Raw genomic sequence first — 27,913 nt, 5'->3', positions numbered from 1 at the left:
AACGTCTGAGAAAGTAAAGAAATAATAATAATATTTTTCATTTGTTCTTATTCTGAGAGAGAGAGAGAGAGAGAGAGAGAGAGAGAGAGAGAGAGAGAGAGAAAACCCCGGGGTTTTAGTGATTCAAACCATTCAGGGCACTATTAGATAATATTTTTACTGATAATGGAGTATTACTGTGATGGAAATTTTACAGAGAATAGTTAAAATTCTGTGCACAGATGCTAAGGAGTGGTGAGACAAGAGACAGACAAAAATTTAGTCAGTTGGTGAGTTATTTTTGGGCAGCATAATTACTAGTGCAATGCCAGAGAAAGCTAGTGATCCCAGATGCAAGGATTGGTTCTGCACAAAGTTTTAATTTGTCACAAAAATGGTACAGACATCATACAGGGCTCATTCTTGTGCTTCAAAAGTAGGGAAAAATTGCACCATCCATGTGCTGGGTAAACTTGGCTCTGGTATAGGAGGTGGCCTGAATCTTCACTTCAGGTCTCACTTCCTACCAACTCTATCCTACCAGTCCTGATACAGGCAGAAGACCTGTCTATTCCCACCAATCTAAATTCTTAGATGTGCATGCTGATCAGTACTTGAATTGAAAGTCACATACTGTAGATCCTTTAAAAGACTTGGGTTCAGCAACATTTTCTCTGAGTGCGATTGCTGGATTTGGTGATCAAAATATCCAGAAGCTTGCATCCTTTACATTCTTCCATTCAGTAATGTCACACAGAGTAATTTTCTGGTGTGATTTCACACGAACGTTAGACGTGAAATATTCATCACACCCTACCCTGCTGTAAAATACTGTCCATACTACAACCTCATGGAGACATCTGGTAAAAAATTAGGCATACTAAAAAGACACAATACATTACTCTCTATTAAAGTTTGTTTTGAAGAACCAATCACTAATTCAAAATAATAGTAGCATTCATAAATATAACTCTAAGGAAAAAAAATGGCTTTCAGTAACTTAACCTTACTCTTGTAGAGAGAGGAGCAAAGTATAGATTAAAAAAATATTTGACCATCTCCATTGTGAATTACAGGCACTGACAGCCAGTGAAAACAGTTAATGCAGAATTGGTATGCCAATCAGCCAAAATCACCCAGAAGATTGAGGCAATCATCACACCAACGCAACAGGTTGAAGATACCAGTTTGGTAAAACACCATGTCTTGCTGTGTGAAGAAGTCTGTAACTGCCTGCTGCACATCGTCATCTGACAGGAATCATTGGCCCATCAAGGCCTTTTTTAAGGGACAAAAGGCATGATAATCACGTGGGGTAGGATCAGGACCATAGGTAGGGTGCTCAAGTGACTCTTACTTGAGTTGGTGTAAGTTCTGCATTACGATATTTGCGATATGGGGTCATGCATTATCATGAAGCAGAAGCACCCTCTGGTAACTTGGCACACCACTCCACAATGATTGTTTTGACAGACGTGCTGTTCCATACACATTCTTCCTTCTCTGATGGATGTCTACCAAAGTTTTTCCTTTGGTAACCAAGGAAAGATTAACAGCATGTTGGTCCTGTTTGTGGATGCATTTGGTAATAATGTTGCCATAGTTCAAATTTCCACACTTACGGCATTTACACTGGAAAGACATGAATGCCACACTAATCTCTTACCTACAAGTCAGTGTCTATATACCTGCGTAGGAGTCACACTACATTGTATACATGCTGCAGCAGTGCCCACAAAGGGAAACTTTTTGATTGTTTTAGTATCATTTCTGGTTGATAACTCCTCCCATCATGTAGCTGTAAATGTACTTCTGAATTTATAAAATAAGTGTACAGTTGGGTTACATTTATTAAATTTTATGCGACAGAATTAGTGAGCAGTACATACCTTCAGGAGAAATGTTAGTACTACTGACAGACACACACAAAAGTCTGTCCTCATTCTCGCAATAGGTGAGTATCTCTCAACTCGTGGTCTGAGTAATCTACCTTTCCTCTGTATCATTCCTGATTCTATCCCTCTCTTCTCACCTAGGAAGAAACTATTGGTTCTGAAAGTTAGCATAGTGTGGGTACTTTTACATGTGTCTGGTGGTGGTACTCACCTTTTTTCCTAAAAGTACTGGCCTACAGTTCTGTCTTATAATTTTATAGTTTTCTGGAAAGAACTTTCCTTTTGACACAATTACTGAATTTAATCTATGTTAAGAGTAAAGAAAAAATTACATTTTATAAATGGTCGACATACAGCCATTTTTCACTTAGTGAGTAGACAACATTTGTAAACCTACAGAAATGTTTTACATCTCTGAGAAAAAGCTGATCTGTAGAACATGTAAATAACTAAACTGAACTAAATAAATTTCATGCAAGTGTGAAAATCTGTAGAAAGACAAACGCCTTTGTCTCCAGCCACAACTGGTGTGCTGTGGTCCAGTGTTGTTTATTTGGCTACGCCTGTTCACAGTACCATGCCTCAAGGAACTTATTTCCCCTGCATTTGGCCGTTTTTGTGACACATTCAATTAAAGCCCCCACCTCCACCACCCTACCCTACTGAGCCTCCAGCGATGTGGTGTTATTTCATTAAGTTAGAAGCCAAATATGAGGCCAGAAATACCCAGAGTCAGTATTTCCCTAAACCTCACTGAGCGAGGTAGTGTAGTGTTAGTACTACTACCTTTAGAGAAGCAAGGCTCAAATCACCTTATGGCGAAACTGAGTTAGCATGTTCATGGTTCATCTAAATCACTTAAGGCAAATTCTTGTGCAGATCCAATGAAAAGGGCAGTCGATTTTGCCCTCCTCCTCTGGCCCCTTCATACCCCCCCCCCTCGCCATCCCTCCTCTGGTCTAGTTTGAGCTTGTCCTCTGTCTCGAATGACCTAGACATTGATGGGTCGTTAGATCCCGGTCTCCCTTCATTTCCCTGTAAATTTCTTCAAGCACTTGTTGATATGTATCTAAGTCCACTTCCTTCCAAAATAATTCTCCGCATGAGCTGAACTCCGCATCTCGAAACCTCAATATCAACAAGAGATTAAATATTAACCTTCTTTTCTTTCTTGCAGTTTTGAGCACCTGTAGAAAGAGTTAAATTTAAAAGAGTGATACTGGTCTTTGACACATTTTTGAAGGCGGTATCTGTTCCATAGTGACAGTGGGAACTTGGTTTTGAAAGAGATGTTTGCAATTCAAAAGCAGTAGCACAAGAAAACTTTGATTTTTTACTGCATATAAGATATGTAGATATTGTCTGGACCAAAAATATTTTTGACTATGGGATATACACGTGTAACGTATTTAGCAGAAAGCTATGGAGCATGCAGGATATTGACTGTTTACGAGACTTGCTAACAGAACTGTTAACCCAAAACTGCATGACAGTCTGGATTTTGGTACACCTGTGATCGTCTAGAATCGTGGAGGAAAGGACACTCTGCTGCAAGAAAAAAATGGTCGAACTAGTCTTCACAAAGCCCGGAATTCTGGTCACTGTTCTTTTTCACTGTGACTGCTGAGTAAAATGTAACACATAATTTGACTCAAGTCATTGCTAGTTGGCCTCTGTAGCATTCAAATCAAAAGCAGACCCCTCGCCTAATGTACCACAATAATACATCTGCCCTCACATCAGTATGAATGTCACCTAATCTACTCTTTTCAGTTTTTGGAAATTGTTTTGGTAAGTTCTATGGGACCAAACTGCTGAGGTCATCGGTCCCTAAGCTTACACACTGCTTAATATTACTTAAACTAACTTACGCTACGGACAACACAAACACCCATGCCCGAAGACAACTCGAACCTCCGACGGAAGTAGTCGCGCGAACCGTGACAAGGCGCCGGAGACCGCGTGGTTCTTTTCAGTTTGTCTAGTGCTAGAGCGAAGAGTAGCACTTTTGTTCAGAAGAAGAGATCGCAATTTCCTAAATATATCCTGTAAATGTGCCCCAAAAAATGAACCCATTTTAAATGTGGGCCTAGAGAATGAAAACGTACAAAAGTGTTCATACGTAGTATTAAGAATAAAATACAGCATGTACTTCTTGGAGAACTTTATTAGTATTGATTCAGCTTAAGCAACTGTTGTTATGGCCCTTGTATGATTATTCAACGAACGCGATTTACTCAACATCATGTTCATTATTCAGAGAAATTTCCTGCCTGCAGGTGGTCATCGTTCACTTCAATGCACAATACCTTGACAAGCCACCTTTGTTACCCTCAGGTGACCCGTCAAAGACTGTTGAAGATTTCCTCTGTCCTGCGGTTTATTAGTGCATTGTGTGTATTCCGCACATGGGTTAAGGTTGAGGTAACAGGCCGACCACAGTACCTGCCTGGCAGCATCATCGCTGATGGAATTGTGTGGCGCTCACTGCAGTCATCGGCGAACTCTCATCTTCATTTGGAGAAAATGGTGGAAATGATGGGGTTCGATGCATTATTCAACTGGGAGCCGCTATCATGGATCATCAGATTCTCCATCATGTGTAGTTTCACGATTCTCTAATAATGGAGTGCCAAAAACATATTGCTGGGCCCAAAATTACTATTTTATCATACTCCATTGAACGTCTAATGGAAATGCAATGCTTAGCAATAGAAACCTTGTTTGCTTGCTAATGGCGATTGTAGTGTTGATGTTTGATCCAGAGTTCTTCCATGGCGCGAGTCATCTGACCTATGTAAGCCGTTCCACATTTGCAATTCCAGCCTTCCGCAATAGTAAATCGTCCTTCACTAATTTCAGAATGTCTGAAATTTTACATGGTGGATGGAAAATCACTCCAGCCTGAAATTTAGGGAGGATTCCGCTGTCTTGAACAAAATATTGCCAACAAATGGAGGAAGAATGAGGGATTTTGCCGGCGTACTCCCCTCTTCATCCTCTTCGTATTTTTTACCTCAACTAATAGTTCTCTGTTACTCTGTCGAATGGAATATCCATTTTCTCTGAACATTGTCTATAGATGGACGAACTCTTTAGGCAAAGTATGTGGATCTGAGACTGTGTGAGGTCTGTGTGCAAGTTTTTTAAACGCACTCAATCTGTGAAAGTTGACGACAACTCGACGATTGTAGATAAATGTCGGTGTGAGTGGGCTTACGATAAACTGAAAGCCCCCAAAGAGCCATCAGTTGTCTGTCAAACAAAAAAGTCCAAGAAAGGCAGACATCATTCTCTGTTTCCGTAGTGATTTGAGATTTACACAAGTGTAGCTGAGGAAATGTAAAAACTCCATTATTTTCTCTTTTCCATGAGACCATACTGTGAAAGTATCGTCCACATATCTATAAAATACAATTTATGATGATGGTTGAAGTGATCGCTAGAGCAAAAATCTACTAATACCAGTACTGCTGGCCCCTGTTTTGATCACAACTAAGGTAGAATTTTCCTAGACGTCGGTCAAGGGCCTGAAGATATCGTAGTAAAACGCCGAAACTGGTTGCCAAATAAAATAAGATTGGAAACCAGACGGCTGAAAGGTATTTAACTTGACATCGTGTATAGAACAGCCGAGTCCCGGAACCATCTCTAAAAGATGGACATACAGAGGTATGTTTAAAAATTTGAGTCACGCAATTCGTGTAAGAACGACAGTTAGCAACAGCTTGTCGCAGCTTTGATGACGTCGCAATTTACACAATAAACATTGAAGCGTACACTCACAGTTATCATTATTTCACGAAGCACTACAATTGCGAACACTGGTCTGCAAACTGTGGCATACAAAGGGTAAATGAGGAATGTTCTTTCTTTCAGTAGTCCTGCCGGCCGAAGTGGCCGTGCGGTTAAAGGCGCTGCAGTCTGGAACCGCAAGACCGCTACGGTCGCAGTTTCGAATCCTGCCTCGGGCATGGATGTTTGTGATGTCCTTAGGTTAGTTAGGTTTAACTAGTTCTAAGTTCTAGGGGACTAATGACCTCAGCAGTTGAGTCCCATAGTGCTCAGAGCCATTTGAACCATCAGTAGTCCTTCGGGAAGTCGGCCTTTCTGTTACTTGTCTTGTTTAGTAGAGTGTCTTTCCTTTCCGGTCCTGCGTTACCCAACTTAGTGTTGTTAGCACTTTATATGTATGGACTCACAAACCGTGATGGGTTTATTGTTAGGAGAACCTATGTTTAGGCTGTGAATCTCCGCCATCACCTGGCTGGAACGTAACTGGTCGGATCGCAAACGCATCCACGTGAGCAGGCCCCCAAGCAAGCAGTTAAAAGTATCATTTGTTAAATGTAGTTGTAATTTATAGAATTCGTCGCCGTTATCAAGACTCTTAGTTTTCGTTCTACTTTATTCTCCGAAAGTTAGCTATGACATTTGGGAATTGATGTATGAAAAAATACAAATGCTTCTACAAACATTTGGATCAGCACCTATTTAGTGAAGGGTGAATGACTTGGTGTGTGAACTGTAATTAGCTTTCCTATCTTTACATGCCCTACGTGGGCAGTAAGAAGGCGTTAACAGGACAGTCTTAGGTTTATCGCTTTATATTGGCAACTGGCAGTGGATTTTTCACCACGTAATCGACGCTTTACTTAGAAGTTTGCCAAGATTTTACAGTAGTCTCCGTTGTCATCGGCCAGCCTTCGCAACTAGCCCAGGGGCGTGCAAACAAATCGCCTGAAAAACCGTGCCTCTGGGTGCTGAAGTAATGCTGGCGTAAAATTTGGCAATGCAACCATCTGCCGTAGCTGCGGGCTGGGTTCCTACATGCTTTGGCATAACGCTACGCTTGCACATCCACCTACGTGACAGGAGCCCGCCTTCTGTCATACCATAGCTGCCCAGAGTGACTATAAATTCTACCCGCTCATCTCTAAGCAACCAGTGTTCCTGGACTTCAAGACTCCAGCCAACGCCGTGGAAGTGTCCTCACCAGCCGACGGACCAATGTGGTCCTGAGCAGCTTCAACCTCACCATGCAGCGTCATCAGTTAGGTGAAACCGTTTGTCCACGAGTCGCCAGCTAGACCGGATGGTTGTGGGCTCGATCCGGTGCCACTGGCTGGAGGCCACTTCCAGGTTATCATTGTCTGACACACTGACGGTCCTGGGTTAAACGCAGGGGATCTGCATATCTGATTGGCAGTTTTGGGCTGCCGGCAGTCCGACAGAATCTTGTGGACTGACGCGCCGATGCTATCCTTGCGTCAGCAAGGCTCCTACACTAGCCAGTGCTGTTTCACTGTGGCAGGATCCAGCTGCTACTGCATAGACACAGGGGGGCGTGGCACTAGCAATATTATACTGAGGTAGCAAACTGCTGTCTCGATGAACACACCGGCCCCGGGGAGCAGACATCAACCCCTTCTGTGGCACTACATCTACGAGACTACTCTGAAAATCACACTTAAGTCCTGGCAGAGGGTTCATCGAACCACCTTCACACTAATGCTCTGTTATTCCGCTCCAGAAACGCGCGGAAAAAGAGAACGCCTTTATCTTACAGTGCGAGCTCTGATTTCCCTTATTTTATTGTGCTGGTCGTTTCTTCCTATGTTGGTCGGCGTCAACAAAATATTTGCGCAGTCGGAAGAGAAAGTTGGTGATTGAAATTTCATGAGGAGATCCCGCCGCAACGAAAACTTTTTTGTCTTAATGATTTCCATCCCAAATCCTGTATCATGCCCGTGACACTCTGTCCCCTATTTCTCGACGATACAGAACGTGCTGCCCTTGTTCGTTTCCGTTAATCCTATCTGGTAAGGATCCCACATTGAACAGCAGTACTACAAAAAAGGACAACATGCGTAGTATAGGCAGTGTCTTTAGTAGTTCTGTTGCATCTTTGCCAATAAAACGTAGTCTTTGGTTCGGCTTACCCACAATATTTTCTCTGTGTTTTTTTTTCCACTTTAAGTTCGTTGTAATTCCTAGTTATTTAGTTGAATTTAGGGCCTTTAGATTTGATTGATTGATTTATCGTACTACCGAAGTTTAATGGATTGCTTTTAGAACACATGTGGATTATTTCACCTTTTCATTTTTTAGGGTAAAAGGAAATGAGCGTTTGGCGTCATTGACAGGGAGGCCCTTTGCGGGACAGGTCCGGCCGCCTTGGTGATTATTTAGCGTCAAAGACGATGAACGACAGCATCATCTGCAAACAACCTAAGACGGCTCCTCAGATTGTCTCCTAAATCGTTTACAAAGATAAACGACAGCAAAGGGCCTATAACACTACTTTGGGGAACGTCAGAAATCACTTATGTTTTACTTGATGATTTTCCATCAATTACTGCGAACTGTGACCTCTCTGAAAGTAAATTACGAGTTCAGTCGCATAACTGACACGATATTCCATAAACACACAGTTTGATTACAAGCTGCTTGTGAGGCACGGTGCGAAAAGACTTCTGGAAAAACGGAACAAATTTGAAATTCTTATCGCTAGCATCAACGCTTCGTGCAAGGAAAGTGTGGTGTCACCGCTAGACACCACACTTGCTAGGTGGTAACTTAAATCGGCCGCGGTCCTGTAGTACATGTCGGACCCGCGTGTCGCCACTGTGTAATCGCAATCCTAGCGCCACCACATGGCAGGTCACAAGACACGGACATGACCTCGCCCCAGTTGTACGGACGACATAGCTTGCGACCAGACCTACCAAGTCTTCCTCTCATTTGCCGAGAGACTGATAGAATAGCCTTCAGCTTATTCCATAGCTACTACCTAGCAAGGCGCCATTTGTATCAGTGCTTATAGCTTACTACTATTCAAGAGATGTATTCCAACAAGAGAATAAAGTTAAGTATATTATTCCAGCTACGTACTTTTCTTCTTATTCATTAATAAGTCTCATGTTCCAGTACTTCACGCCCGTCTGCGTTAGTTTAGCGTGCACTTTCAGCCACTTCGATTTACAAGGTGTTGGCCCAGCTGCCGACACATCACATGGCGACGAGAGAAAGTGTTTTTTCTGCTTTGGACTGATTTGTTCTTTTTCCCTTTTTGTGCTCTGATTTGCTTGTGTCATGGCTTCGCCACAATCTCCAGATGTACTGTCCGAATTTTTTCGCTTGCAGAATCAGCAGACGCAGGCGTTATTGGAAGCCCTAGGACAGCTCGTCCAGGGTCAACGTGCGCTGCAAACCGATGCGGCAGCCGCCGCTTCATCGCTACCGCAGCCACACAACGCTGTCGCACCGCCATTTAGGCCCTTTGAGGCCGAGTGCGAAACCTGGACTGAGTGGGCCAGCCAGTTCCAGTTTCATCTCGCCGCGTACGGAATTCAAGGTAAAGAGCGGCAGCCGTTTTTGCTTTCTTGTGTCGGTGTGTCTACCTACCGTGTGATAGTGAAATTGTTTCCCCGACGCGACGTAGCAACTCTGTCCTACGAAGAAATTTTGTCTGCTTTAGATGCCTATTTCAAAGAAACAGTCAATGTAGTTGCAAAACGGTATACGTTATTTCGTACAAAACGTACGGCCGGTCAGACTAATAGGGAGTGGGTTGCAACTTTGCAAGGACTTACTAGAGACTGTGCGTTTGCCTGTGAATGTGGCCTCCCTTATTCAGATACTATGGTGCGTGATGCAATAGCACAGAACGTTTCTGATGTTCGCATAAGGGAACAGATTTTGAAACTCGTTAATCCCTCCCTTCAACAAGTGATAGACATATTGGATAGGCAAGACACACTTGACTTTGCTAAGGACTCATTTGAAACTTCGCCAGCAGTGTGTCACATTAATCGGCCCGCCGGGCCCGCTGCACGGGACGCTAAGCGGCCCTCGCGCCCGTCGCAGCCTCGCTCGCAAACACGTGCGCCGCGTAAGCAAGCAACTGCAGTGAAATCATGCCCGCGGTGTGCAACTAGACATTCGCGTGAAAATTGCCCGTCACGCCAAGCTATTTGCTTTTACTGTCAAAAGAAGGGACATGTTCAAAGTGTTTGCCAGAAAAAGCTTAGATCAGACAATCGCAATAATTCCAGGCCTTTTGCTTCGCGCCGGAATCGAACCCAGGACAATCAGGCTCGTGGACCTTCGCCCATGGACATTAATGTAGTTCATTCCCACCCATCCAGTGACACTTTAGCTAACAGTGACTGTGTTCGTCCCACCCAAAGTGTGTGTCGACGTCGCAGGAAATCCCGTAAAGTCGCAAGTGCTTCTGTACCTGTATCAGTTCAATTTGCACGTGACAGTCGCTCTTGTCGTCAGCAGGACAATAAACTTTTTGTGGACTTAGACTTTGAAGGCAAAGTGATCCCATTCCAGCTCGATACCGGAGCTGCAGTTTCATTGCTCAATCACGACACGTACAAACAACTGGGCAAACCGCCGTTGCGTGCCGCAAATGTTAAGTTAACTAGTTACTCAGGACAGCCGATCCCTGTGTTAGGACAGTGCAGCCTTCTTGCAACATACAAGGGACAAACAAAACTTGTATCATTTTACGTTCTTCGTTCTTCTACTGCAGTGAACTTGTTTGGCTTAGATTTGTTTCAATTGTTTAATTTGTCTATAGTAAATCAGGTCCTATCAGTGAATCAGACTGTGCCTTCCGCCAGTGTTTCTAGTCTTTGTGAAGAATTTGCAGACATTTTTGCACCGGGCCTTGGTTGCGCTAAGAACTATGCTGCACATTTGGAATTGAAAGACAACGCGCAACCGAAATTTTTCAGAGCGCGCAATGTTCCCCACGCATTGCGTGATGAGGTCGCAAGAACATTGGCCGATTTAGAATCTCAAGGTGTAATTGAACGAGTGCAGGCTTCTCTCTGAGCCTCGCCCTTAGTAATTTTGCCAAAACCTTCCGGAAAACTGAGACTTTGTGTGGACTTCAAGGCAACTGTGAATCCACAACTTGTGACTGCTACTTTTCCTTTGCCCCGCCCGGAAGATCTTTTTGACAAACTGTGCCCGGGAAAATATTTTTCCAAATTGGACCTTGCAGATGCGTACTTGCAAATACCTGTGGACGACGAATCCCAGCGCGTCTTGGTGGTAAACACGCATCTTGGCTTGTATCGCTTCAAAAGACTGCCATTCGGGTGTGCATCCGCCCCTGCTTTGTTTCAGCAATATTTACAAACTGTGTGTGCGTCGGTCCCTACTGCTGCGAACTATCTGGACGATATTGTAATCTCAGGGAAGACAGAAGCAGAACATTTGCAAAATCTCCGAACATTATTTCAGGTCTTGCGTCAGAATGGTCTTCGCTTGAGGAAGGACAAATGTGTTTTTTTTGCTCGGGACTTACCCTACCTGGGGCATGTCATAAATGCCCAAGGTATACATCCGAGTCCAGAGCACCTCCGTGCCATACAGGACTTACCTGCTCCGCAGAACTTAAAACAGCTACAGAGTGTGCTGGGTAAAATTACTTATTATTCAAAGTTTGTGCGCCATGCTTCTTCCATTTCAGCTCCGCTTCATCGCTTACGCCGTAAAGGTGTTCCGTTCGTCTGGACGACGGAATGCGAACGCGCCTTTCGCCAGTTGAAATCGGCGTTACTTTCAAATACTTGCCTTACGCCATTCGATCCCCGAAAACCCCTTTTGTTGATGGTTGATGCATCGGATTTCGGGATCGGTGCTGTGCTTGCGCACAAAGATGGCTCGCATGATCGCCCTATTGCCTTTGCGTCCAAATTGCTCTCATCTGCGCAAAGAAATTATTCACAGATAGAGAAAGAAGCTTTAGCTCTCGTGTTTGGTGTTACCAAGTTCCATGACTTCTTGTATGGTCGTCACTTTACAATCATCACGGACCACAAACCTTTGACATCGCTTTTTCATCCGAACAAGCCTGTACCTCCGCGTACAGCGCAGAAATTCATTCGCTGGTCACTTTTTCTCTCGCAGTACCGCTACGATATCTTGTATCGGTCCACTGCTAAGCACGGCAACGCTGATGCGTTGTCCCGTTTGCCTGTTGCTGAGGATAAGGCATTCGATTCTTCCGAACTTGCTTGCATGTTCATTGATTCGGAAGCCGATGACGTGGTCGCATCGTTTCCGATTGATTTTCGTCGTGTAGCTACAGCCACAGCTGCTGATCCTGTCCTTGCTACTGTTTTGCGTTTTGTTGCTACGCAATGGCCCTTGTCAAAGTCACGGATCGAGGATCCTTTGGTTCGCCGTTTTTTTGCTCACAAGGAGAGACTTTTTGTACGACGTGGTGTTTTGTTGTTGCGTTCTGATAATGATCAATCCCTGAGTCGTCGTCCCACGTTCGTTACAGTCCTCTGTCTTAAAGCTTCTTCACCAAGGACATTGGGGTATAGTGCGTACGAAACAACTTGCTCGTCAGCACTGTACTTGGTTCGGCATCGATGCTGCGATTACAAATATGTGCTCCTCTTGCGTGGCGTGTGCCGAACAACAATCCGCACCGCCGCGGAAATTCTTTGCATGGCCGAAAGCCACTTCCCCTTGGCAACGCTTGCACATCGATTTTGCTGGTCCATTCTGGAATGCTCGATGGTTGGTTGTGGTCGATGCTTTCAGTAATTTTCCTTTTGTTGTCCGGATGTCTTCCACGACGTCTTCTGCCACAATCCAAGCCTTGTCTGCTATCTTTTGCATTGAAGGTCTTCCGCAGACTATTGTTTCCGACAATGGCCCACAATTCATGTCCGCAGACTTTCAGTCATTCTGCAAGGCCAATGGTATTCAACATCTGACATCCGCGCCGTTTTCGCCTCAGTCCAACGGTGCCGCGGAACGATTGGTCCGGACTTTCAAGTCACAGATGTTGAAATTGAAAGAATCGCATTCTCGGGAGGACGCTTTGTTGCTCTTTTTGTCTTCGTATCGCTCTCAGCCCCGCGATGGTCGCTCGCCGGCTGAATTGCTCCATGGTCGATCTCATCGCACCCTGATGTCTTTGCTACATCCGCCGCATCAGGTTCCTGTGCAGCGGCAGGCTCCTGCTTTTGCTCTTGGCGCCGTTGTCTATTATCGCAATTATCGCGGTTCACGGCGTTGGCTCGCAGGGCGCATTCTTCGCTGCCTCGGCCGCGCGATGTATTTGGTTTTGGGGGCCTCTGGTGAGGTGCGTCGGCATCTCAATCAGCTGCGCCTCTGTCGTCGCCTGGGTTCTGCCGCTCCCCGTCTGCTTTCAGCGACGGAGCCGTCAGGTCAGCGCCTTGGGGACCCACCTACTGGCTCGCCTCATCCCCAGGTGTTACCGACGCTGCCTTCCATTTTGCCTCATGGCGTCGCGCCGCCGCCACAGCAGCCGCCGCCGGCGCCGCCCGCAGTGGACGCTTCGCTGCAGCCGCCACGCGCCTCCCTGGGTCGCGCGCCGCCGCTCGCTTCCCGTGACCAGCTGTCCTCCGCCATGGACCTCTTGCCCGCTCCGGACCAGATGTCGTCTTCGCCCGTCGGCTTCCCCGACGCAATGGAGGTCGACTCTTCGGCCCCTCGTGTATCATTACGTGCGCCTACACCTCATGTTGACGTGCACCCTGGACTAGGTTTGCAGGCGTTTCCTAGCTCCCCTCGGACCGAATGGCCGGGTGCGGGTGGCACGGCCTCGCCTGTTGTTAGGCTCCCCACCTCATCGCATACGTCAACATGGGGTCCTCCCCACGGCGGGCGGAAGCCTTATCTCACGACCGTTCGCCGATTTGCGGGGGAGGAATGTGGTGTCACCGCTAGACACCACACTTGCTAGGTGGTAACTTAAATCGGCCGCGGTCCTGTAGTACATGTCGGACCCGCGTGTCGCCACTGTGTAATCGCAATCCTAGCGCCACCACATGGCAGGTCACAAGACACGGACATGACCTCGCCCCAGTTGTACGGACGACATAGCTTGCGACCAGACCTACCAAGTCTTCCTCTCATTTGCCGAGAGACTGATAGAATAGCCTTCAGCTTATTCCATAGCTACTACCTAGCAAGGCGCCATTTGTATCAGTGCTTATAGCTTACTACTATTCAAGAGATGTATTCCAACAAGAGAATAAAGTTAAGTATATTATTCCAGCTACGTACTTTTCTTCTTATTCATTAATAAGTCTCATGTTCCAGTACTTCACGCCCGTCTGCGTTAGTTTAGCGTGCACTTTCAGCCACTTCGATTTACAAGGTGTTGGCCCAGCTGCCGACACATCAGAAAGAGCTAGTTATGTTTCACGAGAAATGTTTTTTCTAAATCCATGTTGACGCTGTGTCAACAGACCGTTCTCTTCGAAGTACTTCATAATGTTCGAACACTGTATATATTCCAAAATCCTGCTGAATATCAACGTTAATGATATGAGCCTGCAGTTTAGTGCATTACCCCTGTTGTCTTTCTTGAATATTGGCGTGGACTGAGCAACTTTCCAGTCTTTGGGTACGGATCTTTCGTCGAACGAGCAGCTGTATACGATTGTCAAGTATGGAGCTATTGCATCAGCGTACCTTGTATTTACCATTGACCACTTACAGCGGAATATGTCTGAACATTAAATATACAATTAACAATAACTTTACTGTAAAGTTTTTGCAATTTAATTCCTTTTCTTTTAGGAATATTCTTATATACTAATGTCAATGATTATTTCAAAATATTCTGTTATCTTATAAAATGGGTGTTTGAGTAACCAGTCATAAATATTACTTTTGAAAATATTACTGGCCAGTGACCGGGCAGATGCTGGAAGTTTATTGAAGAGTTTTAAACTCATTATTTTGTGTGAGTTTGCAGTGTTTGTGAGTGTGTGTCTTGGTATGTCGAAGTCCAGTTTGCCTCTGGTATTGTGGGGATGTATGTTCTCTCTGGTCTCGAACTCATTTAAGTTGCTTTTGATGTAAATCAGTGCTGTGTAGATGTATAGATTCACAACAGTTAATATCATGTGCTTGATAAAGAGGTGGCGGCAATGTTCCTTGGGCTTAACTTTGCTCATTATTCTGATTACTTTTTTTGAATTTTCAGAATTTCACTGACAAAGCGATAATGTCCCCATAACAATATGCTGTAGAAAATGTGTGATTGAAAGAGGCCAAAATATACCACCTTTAGATACTCATCCGTGACTACATCTGTCAGTCTCCAGATGAGATAACACACACTTGCTATTCTCTTGCAGATATGGCTAATGTGTTCCTCCCAGTTTAATTTTGAATCAATGTGGAATCCTAACAATTTTACTGATTTGCTTTCAACAGCTGTAGTTAAACCCAGTAGCTTTATCAGGATTACATAGTTCATTAGAAGAAAACCAATTCATTACTAGTTCTAGTTTTTCCTGTGTTGCCTGATGCAGTTCTGTTGTGTCAAGGTGTGTATTGAGCGATGTTGTGTCATCTGCATAACACACAATTTAATTTGCTCCTACGTGATAAGGTACGTCATTAATTGCAATGATGAATAGAAAAGGACCTACGACCGAGCCCTGAGGCACTCCAGTCCGAACTTCCGTCAGTGAGGAGCATCTATTTTTAATTGATACAAACTGTCTCCTGTTACTTAAGTAGGATTCGATTACATCTAAAGATGGTTTGTGTGTGCCATAAAATTCCAGTTTTGCAAGTAGAGGGTTAGATGGTATGCAGACGAAGGATTTGCTAAGATCACAAAGTAAAATTGATACTAGATCCTTATTTTCGAATGCAGTTAACACTTGGTTAACAACTTCAATGACAGCAGTAGTGGTATTTTTACCATGTTGATATGCAAACTGTCTGTTGGAGAAGAGATCATGCTTTTCAAAATAGTTATTTAGTTGACTGTGCATTAGATATTCAAAAACTTTAGAGAAAATTGGGTCAATAGAAACTGGTCGATAGTTTTGGGGCAGATGCTTATCTCCATTTTTAAAGACTGGTATCACTTTAGCAGTTTTGAGTGCATCTGGGAAAACTCCAGATTCTAAACACATATTAAAAATTAAAGAAACAGGTTGACAGATAAGGTGTATTATTTTTTCATTACATAGTTACAAAACCAATAACAGTCCATACTTTTGGAGTTGGTGACCCTTGCCACAGCTTTTACAATATCCTCTGGGGTGACAACATTCCAGTGGAAAGTATACCTCCTATGGGGCACAGCACCAAGATGATCTAATGCACAAGTGCCATTTTGCTTGATTTTGTTTTTCAGCTCACTCACTGAGGTTAGGAACTAATTATTTACTTCTTCTGGGACGAGCATTGCATCTTGTGTATGGGTTTCTGAATTATATTGGTTGATGATATCCCATGCTGCTTTACATTTGTTGGGAGCACTTTCAATGTAATGTTCACATGCCTGTTTTTTGGCCAAGGACAGTTTGTCTTTGTAGATTATTTTACATTTTAGATAAGCTCTATAAGAAGTATTATCTAGCTCAGGTCCTTGTTTACAAGAATTTTTATATGTTCTGTACAGTCTGAGCATCTCCTCCCTAGTGACAGCTAGCTCATCTGTATACCATTTTAGCTGTTTGTTTTTCTGTTTATGCTTAGGGCTACTTTTGATTAATGGTGAGCAGGAGTACCATAACTCTGTATTTCCAGGAAGTTGTTAAACACCATTTCACCAGCACCCTTCTCAGGTTGTGTGTTGTATACAAAGTCCTAGTTAACATCAGATAATCTGTCAATAAATAAATAAATATATTTATCTTTCTGCCCTCTTACCCATGTGGCATTAGACTTGATTCTGACTGATTTGTCTGATTTAGGCAACTGATCACGGCAGAATGTTAAAATCAATGGTTCATGATCAGCTAGGGCTCCACTGGCAAGTCTGACGTCATACATATCTCTAGAAAAATTTACTATAATATTATCTAAGCACGCATTATCCCGTGTTGATGTGTAATTTGTACTTTGTAAATTTAGTGAATTGGTCATTTAAATGTTGAAATCGCCACAGATAATTAGTTTTATGTTAGATTTTAGTATTTTCCTCATAAGCAGCTCAAATCTTTCGAAAAATGTATAGAAGCAATTATCCGAATGGGACAGAAATTAGTAAGGGCAATGTACATGTAAAGGCAAACAAAAGATTGCAATTGAAGAAAAATTGGATGATTCATTCAAAAAAAGACTGTATAAATCGATCAAGTCAATTACATGTTGGTCGACCTCTGTCACTTAAGCAACCTGTTATTCGGCTTGACATTGATTGGTAGCGTTGTTGGATGTCCTACTGAAGGATATCGTGCAAAATTCTGCCCAGTTGCCGCGTTAGATCGTCAAAGTCTCGGCTCAGTTTTAATTAATTGTCGTGAACAGAATGGTTTTGGCTCTGAGCACTATGGGACTCAACTGCTGAGGTCATTAGTCCCCTAGAACTTAGAACTAGTTAAACCTACCTAACCTAAAGACATCACAAACATCCATGCCCGAGGCAGGATTCGAACCTGCGACCGTAGCGGTCTTGCGGTTCCAGACTGCAGCGCCTTTAACCGCACGGCCACTTCGGCCGGCTCAGAATGGTTTTCCTGTATGCCAACCAGCGTGGATTCCTAAAAGATACATCTTGCGGAACAGACCTCTCATTTTTCTCACATTACACCCTGAAAATTATGTATCGAGACAGTCAGGTAGATGCAATAGTCTTAGTCTTCCAAAAAGCATTTCACCTAGATCCACACCAGCGTTTACTAACGAAAGTGTGATTATATGGAGCATCAAACAAAGTTTGTTACTTAATAATTATTTATTGATGGGGAGGACACAGCACGTTATATTGGACATGCCCCAAGGAAATGCGTAGTGACCTTGCTGTTCATGTAGCGTTTTAATGACCTTGCAAGCAATATTAACAGAGTTTTCTCAGAAGATGCGGTCATCTGTAATGAAGTACTGTCCGAAAGAAAGAATTCTGCATAAATATGCAGTCGGATCTGACTTCGGTCCATTGGTAGGACATTGGGAAAATGCAATCAGTCTGCAATGGAGATTGCATGTTAATCACTTGTGCGGCCCCTCCTAGAATACGGCATGTTTGTGGTGCCAGTATGAAATGGGATAGCAGGGGATGTAGAATGTAGATTATGCTATTTACAGTGCACAGAGAACAGCAGTCATATGCGAATGGAATGGGAAGAAACCCTTATGCGTGGCACATTGGAATGTACCCTCTGCCACGCATTTCATAGTGGTTTATAGAGTATGGATGTAGAGAATACGAAGCCTGCCGTTCCTTTTACACATGACAAAACTTGTGAGATTATTCTAATGCATTACAAGGAAAGTTTTGGATTCCATTCGTGAGCCGATAATCCTCTCACCAAAGGGAGCTGGAGTTTCTTCCCCAGCCGCAGCAACAGGCACATTCGTATCTAGGTATTAACAAGTTGCCGAAAAGTGGACGATGAGGAAAGAAGACACGAAGCGGAAGACGCAGAATAATAAATACATAAATAAATAAAATGGGCAGAGTGACAAACGAAGAGACGATGAGGAGAGCGGGAGAAGAAGGTCAATTACTGGTTGTAATTTTTGCGTTGGAAAATAAACTAGATCTAGGTGTGTAGTTAGAGAGTATGACTAAATTTTAAAAACCATTTTAGAAGGATATATGTAGAGGAAGAGAAGGTAAGGACGGGAGAACTCAGATCCTGGAAGATTTACCTAATGGGTGTAAGGACAACAACCTGAAGAAATAAATGCCAACAGCAAGAAGTGGAGCAAAAAAACTGATATTCATGGTGGTGGTGGTGGTGGTGGTGGTCACAATCACGAACGTGATCACGATGATTCACACGTATTTGGCAAAAGCAACATTCAAGTTACAGTGGACTCTTCTCATTTCGATTTTCCATAGTTAATTTGTCTCACTTCAGGAAAATGGTGACTTGGTTCCTTGACCAGAGTTGCATCCAATTCTTAACCAACCGATCATGCTCCAACTTAGATGGTAGATTGTTCTCTTCTTCAATAACAATTAGTGCTTGTTGTGTCTGTGCTAACGAAACCAAATAGAGCAACAGTATAGCGAATTTAAAAATATGTATATGTACCTAAAAAACTTCTTGTTCTGCACATTTTTAAAAGAAAAGGAAGTGGTTTTTATTTCCATTGTATCATTTGGCTGCAGCATACTTTAGTATCATCTCTGAACTGTGTCCCTGCAAGAGTGTAGATAATATGAAAGTATATAGCCATGTGACGAATGAGTTTGCTCTCTGTTGCATATTGTCAGATTATCTTTACGTAGGATAACTAAAAAAAAAGGAAAAAAGTAAGTTAATTGGGTACAGCTTTTCTCTTAGTCTAGTCTTAGATAATTCCTATAATAATTATATTACGTTGACAATTACGTGATTTTTACCCACAAGAATCCAGTTAGGTTTACGTCTCCACGAGACAGAAACGAATTAAGTCTTTTTTGTTTTTACTCATTACGATCCTTCACTTATCTCTTGATTATGGTTCAGCTTCTGTTCCAGTCGGAAACATACTTCCTATTTCTGCTCTTTCTCCTTACCTCTTTGTTCCTTATTTACTTCTGTCTCTCCCCACCATCATTCCTGTTGTTGTAGATACCAATATAGACCTAACAGCTTTATTCCACTTCCAACTTCAACAAAATGTACATCCTAACAGAGTTTGAGAATAAAACAAGAAGTTAATTTGTTGCTGGCCACCAGAGGACGTATTCCCACCATGTATTAAACACGTGCATGAGTCGTGCTTGATTTTCTTCTTCTCTGTTACCTTCTTCTTATTGTGAAATGGTCTAACGTTAGCATGATTCTCGTGCATCGTTTAAGTATCGCTTAGGAAATATCCTGGAAACGTATGTCAGATTTTCTGTAACAATTTTAATTTTCCCATGCACCTTGGATATATGTATGCAGATCATATTAAAAGCTGCTGCCAAGAATGATGTTATAAACAATAAATAATAAATTCCACCAAAAATTAAAAAAAACTGCTTTTTTATGTATTTAAATGTAGGCGGCACTGAGTGCAACAATCTTAAGCACGTCTGCGGCAGGGTTAAAAAGATTTTCGCAAACCAAACTCGCATGCTGTCCTGCCAGACAGAGACACACATATTAGTTCAGTATGTTTGAAGAACGCCAGAACATGCGGTAGATATTGACTAGTAGCAAGTGTACCTGGATTTATTCGTCGTGAAATCTAAAATTTGCCCGTCATTCACAGGACTAACATGATTTGCCGCTGCCCCCCCCCCCCCCCCCTCAACACACCCGTCACTCCTTTTTACTGGTACTACCAGCGAAATTCTGTTATCAGAAGATAAAAATGTAAGTTATCTTTGTTTTCTAATATAATTTACTTGACCATGCATCCATGCATTCGAATAGCGCGTGATAATACTCACTTGTAACCGTACTTGATTAATATTGCTCCTTCTCCGCGGATGTGAACATTGCGGTGCTGCAACTGCGGCTGAGCCTACAGCTGTGTGGTAAAACATCGGTTTATGGTTCAGATATCTATGGATGCAAAAACTGGAACTAAATCGTTTACGAGGGCAAGCTGTTAAGTAACGTCTCCGAAATTTTATATGAAAATTTTTTACAAATTTTTAACCAAAACAAACGTTGTTAATAATCTACATCTTTATTCTTCATGTCGATATATTTATTCCTCAACGTAATCACCCTGGCGACGGACACATTCTCCTAATGAGAGATCAGTTTGTCGATGTGGTCACTGTAGAATGTTTGACTTTATCGATGGAGCCAGAACCTCACTTCTGATTGCACGCCTCATAAGCATCAAAGTGAAGTCGTTGAAGGTGTTCTTTAAGTTCTGGGAACAAGTTAAAATCGAATGGGGCCAAGTCGGGACTGTGTGGAGGAAGATCGATGACAGTGAACCCAAGGCATCGGACTGTTGCAGATGCCGCAGTGGTCGTGTGTGATCTGGCACTACCATGCTGAAGGAGAGGTTACTGTATGTGTGGACGAACTCTTCGAATTCAAAACTGGGTTACAGCACGCTGTTTCTCAAAGATCGACATAATTACACAACACACTGCCATGTTACACTCTACAATTAGCAGCCCTCTAGAATAAAGATGTAGACTGCTAATAACGTTTGTTTTATTTAGAAAGCTTTAAGAATTTTCACATAAAATTTCAGAGGCAGTGCCCGTATAGAAATTTTGACAGACTTTCAAACTGGTGTAAAAGTTAATCAAATGGTTTGACTCAAGAGAGTACCCAGGTCCTGAACCAGGGGAAAGTGGGGAAACTCATGTTAGTTTCAAAGTGAATGCAGGAATAGTTTTGAGATTTAACAGCAAATGCTTCTGGGTACACATGCTGTATTACATGTTCTTGCTTTCTTCACACTTGTACTGGACTGACGTCTGCATGCCTGGCGGAGTAGGATTCGAGTTCAACTTGCAGTCTTTTCTTCTTCTTCTTCTTTCACTCCTCCTCTCTCGCCCTCTGTACTGTCTATCTTTACTCTCTCCGCCACTTCCCTCTCTACTGCTTCCCTCTCCATTCCTTCCCTCTTCATCTTTTTTCACGCCAACTCTTCCCACTTCACCCCTTCCACTCCACCAGTTCTCCATAAGCTCTCCACACTTCTCCCCCTCTCTCTAAACCTCATTGCTCTTCTGATTCCAATTCCGTACCCATCTTTTCTTCACTACTTCTCACTCTCCAACTGCACTACTTCCCATTCCGACTGTGCACTGGTCCCTTCCTCTCCACCCTCCTCCCTATAACATCCCTTCCCCCTATCATATCCCTTCCCTCTCCCATTCTGCCCATTTCTCCTCCCATACAATCCCTTCCCCCTTGGATTCCCTTGGAATCCACCCTTTCCCCATTTCAGCCCAACCCTTCCTTCTTCCATTCCACCACTTCCCTCATCCACTTCTTTCACTTTACTCATTTCCTCTCTTCCACTCCACTCTTCCCTTTATCCTCCCACTACACTCCTTCCACTCCCCTGCCCCCTGTAATTCTCCCTTGCACTCATATACCCCTACTGTTCTATTCCTTCAGCTTTCCATCCACTTCTCCATCTCCTACTCCTTCCTTTCACACTATATTGCGGCCATTTTCTTTCTCACCCCCACCCCTTCCCTTTCCTGCTACGCTTCTTCCCCTCCCATGTCACTCTTTCTCTTTCCATCTTCATTGTCACCATTCCACTCTATCACTTCCCCTTCCCTTTCCATCCCTTCTACCCACTCATTCTACCATGTCCCCTTCCTATTCCACCCCTTCTGCCTCGCTCTCTCCTCCTGCATTCCCTTATTTCACCTTCACCATCTCTCACCCTACCCCTGTAAATTATTGCATGTGCCTTATGTCTCTCCTGTATTGTTGTACATACTTCTAATCTCTCTCTCTCTCTCCCTCCCCTCCTCCCTCTCCCTCCCTCCTTCTCTCTCTCTCTCTCTCTCTCTCTCTCTCTCTCTCTCTCTCTCTCTCTCTCTCTCTCTCTCTCTCTCTCTCACCCCCTCCCCCTCTGTGTCTTCACTTCTACCTCTGTATTGCTACCTTCCTCAACTCTCCATGTTGATAACGTCTTCTCTTTTCACTTGTTCTGTTGGAATTGACAATTTATCTTCCTTTTCAGGTGACTGCAACAGCAGAGAAATTCGACAGAACATAATCAGTGGAAAACAGTAAGTGTAATAATGATTACGCTCTTTATTTTTGAATTTTGGGTATGTCTGAAACTTATTTTTGCTTTTTTATGTTGTCTTGATTTGTTGTTACTGTGCTTGCAAAGCTGCTTGATTTTAGCTGTGTCTGATATGCTGTCATATTTAAATAATGGGGACACGGAGCAGTATCCTTCCATTTTGTGTGATGTCCGTCTACATAGCATCAGTGCAGTGGATACCTACCTAGATTATTTCTGTTTTGGTTCAGGAAGTGCTGCTACAACCCGTTACACGGAATCAGTGTATCTACAGTGTGGTATCAGAAAATGGCCTTAGCTAAGGATATGAGAGAATTTAGTCCACTAAGGAATTCAGAGAAACTTGATATGTCATAGTGTAACTTGTGCACGACTAGCTGAATTCTCTCTGTAATCAGAGAGCTCCTAGCAATCACTAGTTTCAAAAAGTCTAAATCTGTAACTTAATGTTTCTTCACTACTTTCTGGTTTTCCTTCAGACACATGGAACACTGAAATGTAATAAAATACAGGCACTTAAACGCAACTTGAAATATGGAATCTAAATGTACTTCTTGTTCTAGACCAGGCACACCACTGTAGAGAGCACTTATTAAACTTCAGACAATCACAACCAGGGTAAATAGAAATTGATGCGACTTTCGTGTCTAAGTATTGTTTATTTGTACCAATAAACGTATTCCAACGCCCATGTCTTGAAATGCAGTTAAATGTGTTGTGTTTAAGCCAATCATAACATCCCCAAATTTGTGCCAACTCAGGGTGATCAGGGAGAATGTAAAATAATAGTCAACGTTCTGTAAATGTTAGTATCTGAATAATGGGCAACTGAATATCCCAAATTTTGCGTCAGTGAAGCTGTCGTATTTGTACCATAAGCGTATGGAGCAGCATTCTTTCATTCTGTGTAATGTTCGTCTTCATTACATCAATACAATGGGTACTTACCTTGATTTTACTGTATTGGTTCAGGAAGTGCTGCTATGATCCGTTACACAGAGTCAGTGTGTCTGCAGTAAGGTATCCAAAAATGCCCTTAGCTGAGGATATGACAGACCTTAGCACACTAAGGAAATATGAGAAATGCTTCATACATTGAATTGAACAAAATTCGCAAACTGCGACAAGTACCATTCGACAGCTAGTAAAAAGAAACATTTTCACGAATGCTAGACATTTATTATACATCCATAGCCAGAACAAGTATGGGAATATCTTTTAAGCAGAAGGTACAGCAAAACAAATGTTAGCGAATAAAAACAATAATTAACGAACCAATAATTTATTACAATATGTAGTGTTAAATTCATGCAAAGATACAATACTTTAGACAGACATAAATACCTCTGTAGTTAATTGTTCGGCTCTTCCAGTTTACACAACATTATCTACAAAGGATCATCTAGGTATTTTATTGTCATTGTTGTAAACTGTATGGGGGACTTTCAGACCCGAATGTGGGAGTGAACTTGCAGTGACGATCTCTGACTCTGCTACTGCCAAAGGCCCCGGTGCAGTAACTTGAGTTCGAAGTTTGCAACGGTGGAGCGTATTTTTCGTTTAGCGTTGTCTTACCGCCACTATGCTTCGAGGCAGATCTGTTTCACATAATGTATGGACTTTCACGAAAGTCATAGGTAGAGAGAATGCTCTGCTGCACAGATATCAAAGTTCACCTATGTATCTGTGTACTGAGATACCGGTGAGAATACACCGTGGTTACCAGTAGCTCTGTGCTGTAGGTGAACATTATCCATTATGAAGGATCTTTGCGTCTTTCACCTCAATGTGTGGAAGAAATTGGAGCTAAACATCGTCTCACGGAGACAAGTTCACAGCGGTTTGCATGCTGTTCACCCCACCGTGCTTCCAAGGTACCGAGCGAATGAACAGCGAGAAGTAATCACGGCACAAGTGACTACATATTAATACTGCATTGCATTCAGTTAAGATTAGTTCGAGGTTAGCGGGTAAGAAACGATAATACTAAGAAAAATGGCGTAGTACTCCAGTTCGTCCAGCGGACCGTACATACGCGCGTAAGTACATTTCGGTCGACAGTCAGAAGCTAGAGCAACAGAATAGCTGTAAGCGGCTCAGATTCATTGCGTCTGCCTAGAGAATCGGGTTAGAGCAGCGAAAAGGTGCAAACGGCGGCTGCGAAGGCGGAGGCGCGATGCGGAGTGGAGGCGTCGCCATCGACGTCGGCGTCGGCGTCGTGGCGCGGCGTGGCGTCGCTCAGTGCGCGGTTCTCGCGCCCTTCTGCTGGTTCCGCTTCCGGCCCATGTGGCAAATCTTGAAGTGGCACAGCGTCGGCATCATCCCCTGCACTGTTGGGACAGACGGAAAATGCTCGTGTCATACACAGTAATACAAGCTCACTAGAGAAAATATTGAGTCTCCGGTAATCCCCGAAGGGAAGTGGGACTGCAGCCGGACACGTAGTACAACAAACCCAGCGGCTATATTTGAAACTATCGTCGTTTATTCTTTTTAAAACATGCTACCAGTTTCGACACCACATAGTATCATCTTCAGGCCACGAACGTAGCCTACCATCCACAACGGCTTTTCATGTGCAGTGAACAAAATTGTATACAGTGGGCCACATTAACTGGATTCCGTACCTTCTGTGGCAACAACAAGCCCGGCATGGTCAGACGACATGTTGTCTGACCATGTAAGACAAAATACAGGGTGTACATAAAGTCTGGGAACACTTCCAGTTATTTATTGCTCAAGGATCAGACACTGTACAGATATCATACATATGTCATTTTGAAGAGAAACCCTGGAATTTTTTTCATGTATTCCGCCACAGCGTAGTTTGGTAACTCGCCGATAGTCAGCGGTAGTCGCAAACATGGCGAGTTCAGGTGCGGAGCGAGTTTTCTGTGTGTTGGAGTTCATGAAATTGCCTCCCCGATCACCAAATCGCACTCCGTGTGACTTTTTTCTGTGGGGACACATTAAAGATCTGGTGTATGTACCGCCTGTACCACGTGATGTAGCAGAGCTTCGGGAGACAATATAGGAAGCGACTGCCAGAGTCGACGATGCCATGCTGGGATGGGTACGGCAAGAATTCGATTACCGTATTGACGTCTGCTGGGTCACTCATGGTTCGCATATCGAATGTTTGAAAAAAAAAATCAGAGTTTCTCTTTAACATGCAATATGTATGACATCTGTGCAATTTTTAGTACTTGAGCAATAAATAATATAAAGTGTTCCCGGGCTTTCTGTACACACTGTATTAATCACTCCCCTTAAAAGGGCACACTGTCTGCAAGGAATGGTGCACCGCTTGCAGCCGTATAACACAATTTAAGAACAGTAGTAAGAAATCCTAACCGAAAGGAACCGGAGACGAGTTTCACGTTCAATGTCAGTCAGTCAGTTTCATAATTGATACTGTCGGTGATTGCAGGTCCATCTCAACGAGCGAATATTGTCGCGAGACGTCCATACGAGGCTACTTGTAGAAGGGTACATTGCAGATGGCCGTTGCTCAAAGCAGCATCTAAAGCGGCTCATCTCCAGTGGACAGAACAACACAGACAGTCGACATAGACGACTGGTGGTGAATAATGTCCTCAGACGAGTCACGATTCTGCAAAACGTGGAGTGCACCAACGGATGAGAGAGGCGTTTAACCTGTGTTATGTGTAGGATATGCAGGGTAATTCTTATTAACGTTTAAAAACCCCCGAAGCGGTGTAGAGCTGAGACAAGTAATTTAATATAAGATACATTGGGCTACAAACGTCGGGAAATACCCATAAAGTGGACGACAGATGTTGAACATGTAACGTCACCAGATGACGTAGTTAGCCGTACGTGCAGCGATTGGGTTTGTCAGTCCTATCCTTCAAAAATGGCTCTGAGCACTATGGGACTCAACTGCTGTGGTTATAAGTCCCCTAGAACTTAGAACTACTTAAACCTAACTAACCTAAGGATCACACACATCCATGCCCGAGGCAGGATTCGAACCTGCGACCGTAGCAGTCGCACGGTTCCGGACTGCGCGCCTAGAACCGCGAGACCACCGCGGCCGGCAGTCCTATCCTTGCCGGTAGGGGGTAGTGCTACACATTGCTCCACTAGGCTACAGTGTTTTCGAACACCTTTCGTAAATGTAATCTGTTGTAAACGTAGAAGTTACAAAATTGTTGTCCCCGTTGTAACCAAGCTAAAGCTGTTCCTATTTCGTGTTTCTTTCCTTTGTTTCTTCTGATTTTTGTTTTCATACGAGGTCTGTTCAAAAAATTCCGGAACATTCCTAATTTCGCACCAGTGATGTGTTGGAGCGTAATGCGGTTGGCATCTCTGCACACGCCTGTATTCAATCTGTAACTGCCGGAAGTTTCATTGTTGTATGTCAGTTAGTTATTGTTCAGTGCTGTATTAAGTGGAACTTTGTGTCGCAGTGTTTGCGAATTTAGAGATGGCAGAGTTAGAGGAGCAACGCGTCTGCATTATATTTTGCGTGAAGCTCAAGAAAACCTTCGTGGAGATACACCAAATGTTGCAGGAAGCCAACGGTAATGAGTGTTGAAGCCTTAATCGGTATTATGAATGGTTCAGATGGTTTAAAAATCGCCGGGCGGAAATTAAAGATGACCCTCGTTCAGGATTCCCTTCGACGTCTGCCGACGACTCTCATGTCAGGAATGTTAACGAAATTGTGTGTGCCAATCAAAGAATGACTGCCCGAGAGATTGTAGAAGAATGTAACGTATCAGTTGGATTATGTCATGAAATCTTGACATAGCGTATTGGAATGAATCACGTTGTCGCTAAGTTCGTCCCATGGCTCATGAGTCAAGACCAGAAAGACCTTCTCCTCGCAACCGTGTCGAGCTTTTGAATCGCGTAAATGAGAACGAGATGTTCCTTAAGAGAATCATAACCGGTGATGAGACTTGGGTCTACGGTTATGACGTTGAGGCCAAGGTTCTGTCTTCACTATGGGTCGGGGAAGTTTCTCCAAGACCAAAAAACCTCGTCAGGTCAGATGTCAAATTCATGTTGATAGTTTTCTTTGGCTTTGAAGGCTTATTATGAATTCGTGCGACAGGGACAGACTGTTAATCGATGGTACTATCGGGACGTGCTGCGACGCCTCCAAGAAAATGTGAAAAGGAAACGGCGTGAAATGTGGCGAGACAATTCATGGCTGTTGCATCAGATAACGCACCTGCACATACATCCCTGTCCGTGCGTGAGTATTGCACAAACAACGAAATCATGTGCTGCCTTATCCTCCGTACTTTCCAGACCTGGCCCCTCCGGACTTTTTTTCATTTCCAAAGCTGAAAAACCCATTGAAAGGACGAAGATTTGCAACAATAGACGAGATAAAAGAAAATCCGCAGACGGCACTTCGT

General features: G+C 43.4%; 2 protein-coding genes across 4 annotated transcripts in view; one reads left to right on the top strand and one right to left on the bottom strand.

Moving 5' to 3' along the window:
* Positions 1 to 27,913, top strand: part of LOC126251488 (DNA ligase 3) — a 605,411-nt gene that overhangs the window by 36,921 nt on the left and 540,577 nt on the right. For all 3 annotated transcript variants that reach the window (XM_049951944.1, XM_049951947.1, XM_049951945.1), the window contains exon 2: positions 22,452 to 22,500. The gene's annotated coding sequence lies outside the window, so the exon portion shown is untranslated. The remainder of the gene's footprint in view (positions 1 to 22,451; positions 22,501 to 27,913) is intronic.
* LOC126251492 (uncharacterized) overlaps positions 23,787 to 27,913 on the bottom strand; it is a 131,429-nt gene continuing 127,302 nt past the window's right edge. Inside the window, exon 4 of the mRNA XM_049951960.1 lies at positions 23,787 to 24,850. Coding sequence (XP_049807917.1) covers positions 24,759 to 24,850 — 92 coding nt within the window. The 3' untranslated portion in view covers positions 23,787 to 24,758. The remainder of the gene's footprint in view (positions 24,851 to 27,913) is intronic.

The sequence above is a fragment of the Schistocerca nitens genome, chromosome 4 (assembly GCF_023898315.1).
Source record: "Schistocerca nitens isolate TAMUIC-IGC-003100 chromosome 4, iqSchNite1.1, whole genome shotgun sequence".
NCBI lineage: Eukaryota > Metazoa > Arthropoda > Insecta > Orthoptera > Acrididae > Schistocerca > Schistocerca nitens.
Note: the sequence above shows the minus strand (reverse complement) of the source record. Positions and strands in the feature narration are given on the sequence as shown.